The sequence below is a fragment of the Sinocyclocheilus grahami genome, unplaced genomic scaffold (assembly GCF_001515645.1).
Source record: "Sinocyclocheilus grahami isolate Dianchi unplaced genomic scaffold, SAMN03320097.WGS_v1.1 scaffold782.1, whole genome shotgun sequence".
NCBI lineage: Eukaryota > Metazoa > Chordata > Actinopteri > Cypriniformes > Cyprinidae > Sinocyclocheilus > Sinocyclocheilus grahami.
In genome coordinates this window covers 1174-9114 of record NW_015505961.1, presented here as the reverse complement: position 1 = coordinate 9114, position 7941 = coordinate 1174, and the positions used below count along the sequence as shown (strand labels likewise).

Sequence of the window (7941 nt, the reverse complement as noted above, 5' to 3'; positions counted from 1 at the left end):
TGTGACTTGACTAGACTCATAACTATCAGCTGTGACTTGACTAGACTCATGATCTTAAACTGTGACTTGATTTGACTCGTGATGATCAACTGTGACTTGACTAGACTCATAACTATCAGCTGTGACTTGACTAGACTCATGATCTTAAACTGTGACTTGATTTGACTCGTGATGATCAACTGTGATTAGACTTGACTCATGATAATGAATTGTAACTTGACTTGACTCATGAATATCAGCGGTGACTTGACTTGACCTATGACAATCAACTGTGACTTGACGGGGCGCTGTTGTGTCCGCCATTTTGTGATCAGGCTCATCTGTCGCCACCATTTTGTGAACGCAATCTAGTGCGGGGGCCATTACAGAAGTGAGTGCGGGGTTGCGTTCCTCCGCGATACCCACAGTGAATAGAGAGCCAACAGTCAACAAAGCAAAGTCCAAAAAACAACTCAGTGAGGAATGTGGACCCTCGTGAATGAGTTTAAATTCTAACGGTTGATTAATGCCAGTACAGAAGAAATCTATCAAAACATAGTCCGGTAAATCAGAGTGATAGGCAATGTCCAGATACTCTTGAATTTAGTCCTCGAGCAAGCGGGTGCCCTGCTCGAGTGGTTGCGTTCCTCCGCGATACCCACAGTGAATAGAGAGCCAACAGTCAACAAAGCAAAGTCCAAAAAACAACTCAGTGAGGAATGTGGACCCTCGTGAATGAGTTTAAATTCTAACGGTTGATTAATGCCAGTACAGAAGAAATCTATCAAAACATAGTCCGGTAAATCAGAGTGATAGGCAATGTCCAGATACTCTTGAATTTAGTCCTCGAGCAAGCGGGTGCCCTGCTCGAGTGCTAACAACAGCCTTGCAGTGTCCATACCTGGCCAATGTCCATATGAGAAGCTGCTGGATCCTTGTGTGGCCGAGTATTCTGTTACGGGGCTGACGAGACGTGAGACGTGCAGATCCATATGCAAAGCTTTATTAACCAGAGAGGTCAGAAACACAGGCAGGGTCAAACAGTGGCAAACAGGTATATGGCAGGCAAGACACAAGAATAGTCCAAGGGCTAGCGTAGGTCGATATGTGCAATCAGTGCTGTGTGCAATCAGTGCAATGAATGATGGGATATGTAGTCCGGGATGATATGCAACAGTGTGAGTGCGAGAGTCAATGAAAATGGGAAGGGTGACCTCTGATGGTTAGCCGACGGAAGTTCATGGACCGGATTTGTGACAGTAGGGTTAGGTTTAGGAGTAGGGATTGGGTTTAGTATATTTTTGGACAATAATGTTGATCCAGGAACATGTGTTACTTGGCAAAATCACGACGACCCTTTGTTCTCTCCACCAGGCTCATGTGTATCGGTGAGATAAAGGGGGAAAGCAGGCATTTCTAAGCTTAAAACGCTTTTTTTTGCATTTATATTGTTTTACTACTGACAGTTATTTTAAGTATATGTCCATTATATCATTTACAATACACAGAGTGGTTTGTAATGATATTTTAGGGGGGCAACCCTCAGATGGGGTCCTGACCCCCGTCCCCCCTGCGATTTATGCCCCTGCCCAGCTGATCAGCAAAAGCAATCAGACAGAACTAGTGGAGTCAGTGACAGAGGATCCTGTTAACATGCAGATTCAGACTGAGACACTAGATGATGTTGTTGATCTGCAGATGAAACACAGACACAAATCAGACCACACAGATTTTATCAAAGACTTTATTATTGCCTGTTGAAGGAAATGGAGTGTCGGGAAGGTGTTTATTATTGTGGATAGAAAAATGAATGAGCAATAATAATGTAAACATACACAAAAAATGTTGTAGTATGTTTAAAATCTTAAATGATTCCCTTTGAGCTAAATTATTAAATTATCACTGTTTACCCTACACGTGACACTGCTGAAACTGCAAAAATGTAGCCTACATATAGTTTGTTTCCTCCAGGATGAGCTCACCATAATAAATGTAATAAAACATGGAGAGACTTGAACCCCATATTAAGAAAACTTTATTGTTAATAGCAAGCAAAAACAGATTACAAATGGACAGCAGAAGTAAAGAGACCTGGGTGTCCCTTTACTCATTTGTTTTATTTACATGAGGGAATATATAAAGAAAAAGGCCTTTCAAACTGGATTCTTAAAAATCTGACACTGAAAGAGAAAGCGCAAGCTCAAATAATCATCAGTATTTAATATGACAAAAAACACTAGAAGAACAAAAAAGACACTTGAAGAAACTTTAAAATTCAGCATCTGCTTTAGATTTTTCAATATTTCCTGAAAAAGATGAACATATAAAGCCTTAAATTAATAATGCAGAAACATTTTGTGAGAACTTATATTATCAATCATGTACCTGATGTGTGAACATGTGCTTGATCTTGTTCAGTTCTTCTGGATCTGCTCTGAGGAATAAAAGTCTGAGGAATAAAAGCATCAAACTGAGATCAGGTGGTGATTTTGAATAAAACTCTGATTTCCTGATGCAGGAACTGAAGTTGATTTGAGCTTCACACAACATCATACACAGAAAACTCTTTTACTTCAGATGAGAATCACATCACGGCTGAAACTAAAACTGCTGCTGTTTGAGCTTCAGTGTTTTTATATAAAGGACATGCACTTTATATAAAAAAAACAAAAAAACAAACAAATACTGAATCTGAAGAAAGAACTGAAATCGTAAAAACACATTTCAGACTCACCAACCAGACGCCACAAACAGAACCAAAATCTGTCAAACATCTTTAACGGTTTTAGTCTACAAATATGAAAAGACAAACTCTTCACAACTGGTTCAGTAATAAAATGACAGATGAGCTGATGTGAGGCTGTTCTGTAGTAAAGTCATGCATCTACCTCATCTTTAAGTGTTGATGCGTGTGAACATCCAGCTCTTTTCTTGCTGATTTCACCTGTTAACTTGACGACTGCTTTGAGTTCCATTTGGCCGCAGCTGCCTCTTCTGTTCAGTGTTGTAGCATCTGCTTAAAATCATGGATGATCATTGGGGTTTTATGTTTTAGAGACCCCTTTTAGCCTTTTGAAATTTGCATATTAATTACAGACATGACCCCACATTCTACATTTATATGGGTGCTAAATTGCCAATGGTCCCCCCCCCACTATCAAGGAGATGCTAAACAGTTTCACCACTCTCGTCTCCCCATCGAACTTCAAACACATTCCAAAGAGACGTAAATGACCCCTGGTAAGCCAGGCACCAACGGCCTGGCTGACCAGCAAACTACACCATGCTCACATAACACTGGTATCAAAATGATCTGCTCTTTATTCCTCAAACAATGATGCACACTATGTGATCGTGAAATGCATTATACTATTTGTACTATATTTTGGGTAAAACTGCACCAATCCTCCAGACCGGCCAGAAACATGCAAATAAAGGGAGACAAAGAAAACTTCTCCCGCTCAAAAATTCACACCTGGTATTGGCTATTCCACCGAAAAGGTGGGTGTGGATAGGAACTCTCAAAAGTCATTAACTCAGACTAATCTTTGCTCAGAAACCTTTCTTCTTGAGACGGACACTATCCAAGACTCCTGAAAAACTCTCCTCTTGAGTTTGATTTTCAGGTAGTTTTTATCTTCAAGTAACTTTGCTGATTCGCCATGGACTCTCCGATCTTCAGAACTTGACAAAAGCCGCCAGCTCACTCCTACAGAACTCATCAAGAACCTCCATTGTCTACTGCATCCGGACACTTGTTCAGCAACAAAGCCAATGCAAGTAACCGTTTCCAACTAGTTAGATGCGTGTCTAGGTTTGAAGTTTAGGTCGACATACAATGCAACTGCGCTCACGGCGACCAGAGTTCGATTCCCGCCTCGAGGACCTTTAACTTTTTTTAAAAACCACGGAGAGACTCTTGAACCTCAGAGTGATAAAACTTTATTGATAAAGGCAAATACAGATGGCAAATGGACAGCAGTAGTAAAGTGAGATCTGAGATCTGTGTGTCTCTTTATACATTTGTTTTATGTATCCGAGAGAAATATAAACAATAAAGCATTTCAAATTGAATTTTTAAAAACCTGACACTGAAAGAGAGAGCGCAAGCTCAAATAATCATCAGTATTTATTATGACAAAAACGCTAGAAGAACAAAAAGACACTTGAAGAACCTTTCAATTTCAGCATCTGCTTTAGATTTCAATACTTTCTGGAAAAATGAATAAAGGCATAAATTAATAAATCTCAGAAATATAAATGAAAAAACAATATCAATAATCATGAATTACGTACCTGATGTGTGAATCTGTGCTTGATCTTTATCAGCTCTTCTGGATCTGATGTCATAAACCAGAAGAATGACAGTAGCCACGCCCACCAGAGCAGAGAGGACCAATCGGATCACAGCTTCAGTAGAACCACAACAGTGGACAGAGTCTGAGGAATAAACACATCAGCTCAGTCATTAAATGAATATTTTAAATCTGAGCCTGTATGAAAACTAATAGCAGAAGAGTGGCTGAATTACACAAGGACACTGGAGTTCTGTTAAAGTGTGTCTGCATGTGTTCAGTGATTAGAATAAAGCTTCCAACATTTTAACAAACTAGCGCTATACGAGCCCAGTGTTTCCCACTTTGACAGCCCAAAATTAAGAGCTTCAACGCATTTTCAGTGTCCAGCAGAGTAAAAAGTTTTTGCTCTGATTTGTACCTGGACTGTAAAGTGGACTCAAACCTCTTTCCACAAAAATGTTGGAAATTATGTTAATATTGCGTAACTGCAAAACTGGTTGCATTCCCAAATGCACATCTTACAGCACATGCAGAGAAGAAGTTTACTGAATTGGGAACTGGTACAAAGATGATGAAGAAATTAACTTCTTGCTTGCTGAACTGTTGCATAAAATCAATATCACATTTTGAATCATGCCGAAATTGAAAAAAAAAAAAAAAAGCTCTCTTGCTCATGTAATATTAATTAACTCATAGTGTTTATCCACCCAACAGAACAAACCACATTTCTGTTGAAAGTGAAAGTGAATGAAAACGTACAGGATCCTGTAAATGTAATTGTTCATTTAGAAAAATCATTTCATGATTGCCTGAGAGATTTGGTCTTCGGAAAATATTATGAAAAATACTTGAGTTCACAACGAGATCTCTGGTTCTTGATTGTAGACTTTGGTGTCTTGGTGAACACATGTGAGTTCCCTTTCTAAATGGTTGTGCCCTATGTAGGGATAAATGGGGAAATTTAACAAAGTGGCTAAGTTTATGCAACTGGTTAATTGATTGTGAATTTTTAAATCTTGCTCAAGTTAATTCTTGAGTTATTCCCATCTCATTGGTTGTTTCTGTTTGTTGCACTTGCAGCAGCATTTATATCTCCCTTAAATGTTATATAATCATCTCTCTCTATAACATCAGACATTTTAGTCATTTCAGTTTTAGTTGTAATAATTATCCTCTAACATCTTACGTCAGCTACTTAGAGAAAATACAAATAAAAAGCATTAAAAGGGTGTAAAAACAACTATTAACAACTTACTGGTGTTACTCTTGATCTCATCCTCAGTAAGAATCTTCTGGATGGTATTTCCCTCGTGCTCCACCACACAAACATACTGGTTCTTCTTTGACTCCTCTGGTCTAATATTGAGGGTAGATGATTTCTGGAAGGTCCCATCTACATTTGGTAGTAGCTCTCCAAGATCCACATCCTCATCGTGATCCTGTCCATTTCTTAACCAGATGATAGTCACTGCTGATGGGTAGAAACCTGTGGCATGACACTCCACTGGAGACGAGGGATCCTTCTGTAACAGAGACACTTCAGGAGCTAATAAAAAATAAAAATAAAATTAGATAAGCGTGAGGAAAATATTACTTCTTCAGATCAGATCAGTTAAAGAAATGCATCTACATTTTGTTTTAATGAAGCAATTCATGAGAAAAAAAGAGAAACACAAACGACTCATTAATTATAATAAAACACTTGTCAACTTGTTGAACAAAGTACATTTCTCAAAGACAAGCTACCTCTTCTCTCTACATCCACGTTTCTCAACGTCAAGAAATGTTTTGACCAGTGAACACACTCATGTTGGTAGTATTGTCTGAGTAATTCAAGCTGTGCTCTGTCATTATTCCACTTGAGCACTGTTATTATTCCCTGCTGTACAGGTGTGATGTATCTGAGCAACTTCACATCTAGTGCGACATAATCCTCTCCATCATAACCGTACTGATTAAACCCTTCTGAAGCTCCAGTCTGATCGTCCCAATCACATCCATACATCCTCTGATACGTATGAACACCTGAAGAAGAAAAGGAGATACCATAAGATCTGCTCCTTTTTTTAATGTATATAAGGTAAACTTTGAAATTTGAAACTGTAGTATAAAGTATTTTAACTCACCATGTGACTGATTGAATCGCTCTATTAGAACATGAATATTGTTTTTGTAGATCTGCTGTACTTGTTGTCTGATCTCAGTGTCTTGTTTCCACGTGTCTGTAGATGCAAACTCCTTCATCCAGTCCTGTCTGGGAATCAGCTCCTTTATCTCACTGTCATAATAATCAATCTGTCGTCCATCCAGAGTAGTTACGGCAGAAAACTCTGGGATTCCTGCAATCGTATGTCCATTTATTCCAGTGTAAAGTGTGGTGAAGGTGTGCGACTCTGAACAAACAAAGACATAAAGCTCTCAAACACGGTTAAACACCACATTAAAATTACTTCTTGTCATTCAGTTTTTTTTTCTTTTAATTTCAAATCAATACTTTTGCTGTTCCATCATAAATTAGGCATCACTGGAAAGCTTTAAACTGAAAATTCATCCTGTGAAAATGGTTACATTTTTGTGATATCAACTTCAAATTTGGAATATACCTTGGTTAGACATACAGCTTTAATTTTACAGCAATTTTAGAGTCCACTATTTTACAATTATTATTCTGCAAAACATATTTTGTATAAAATATTTAGCTCTAAACATTTGCTTTACAGTAAACTTAAACTTCTAGAACTTTGTGGCACTTTCATATTTAAGTGCTTATAGAGTGTCTTCTTTAAAAAGGCCGACCTTACAGTAGGTCTGAATTCCAAAGCATTCATGAATTACAACCGTGTAAGTTTAGATCTATGTTTAAAAAAAATGGGAATGACTATGTTCATGACTTTAGTCATTCATATAGAACTAGATAAAAAATAAACTAAAACTAAACTTAAAAAAATATTGATTTTTTTTCCAGAAAACTTTACATCAGTATAAAAAAACATATGATTTTCTGTCAACCAGTGATATTATCAATAACTAAAACTATAACATTTTCTGTGAATTATATATAACAGCTAATAAACTGACCAAATCACACAATGTAAATGTACATGAAAACCAAACATATAAAAAAAGCTTATTCGATATATTAATAAAACTAAAGCAACACAAAGTTAGCTAAAGATTTGCTGACAGAGCAAACTTTCTTTCCGTTTTAATGCCGTGTCAGCTTCTATGGCTAGAGAATGTAACCTTTAATTGATGATATGAAATGAATCTCACCGGAGTAAACAAAAGGATGAACGTAGATGAAAAAAATGATGAACTTCATTACGGACAAAAATCCATGCAATTGACTCTCAAACAAGTTTAGTCGTCAAAGAGCGCTGCAAAAACTCCCGACTTCAGCACAATTGAAAGAAGAAGTGGTTACTCAAGGAAGTTACAGAACATATGGTCTCAACACAGATGTTTAGGGAGGACGATTTTACTTACAGGTTGACGTTGCTTCACTCACTAACCTTTTTTTTCTGCAGACAGCTAGACATTTAATTATTTATGATAGTACTTTATTTTGATAGCCCACTTTAGACATTCTAGCTATAAGTAACTTTGCAACTACCAGTCATTGAGGTATTAGTAGACTCGTATGTGGTTTCTCTCCTCCTGCTTC

The 7941-nt window shown here is 37.6% G+C and overlaps 1 protein-coding gene across 1 annotated transcript; it reads right to left on the bottom strand.

The window, feature by feature from the left end:
• Window positions 1-4117: 4117 nt before the first annotated feature.
• Window positions 4118-7661, bottom strand: LOC107561599 (major histocompatibility complex class I-related gene protein-like). Its single transcript, XM_016246076.1, has 6 exons — window positions 7551-7661; window positions 6404-6670; window positions 6024-6302; window positions 5533-5823; window positions 4276-4419; window positions 4118-4192 (listed from the first exon to the last, which is right to left on the bottom strand). Exons 1-6 carry the CDS (start codon window positions 7597-7599, stop codon window positions 4176-4178), a joined length of 1047 nt encoding a protein of 348 aa, XP_016101562.1. The 5' UTR covers window positions 7600-7661; the 3' UTR covers window positions 4118-4175.
• Between the last annotated feature and the right edge of the window lie 280 nt (window positions 7662-7941).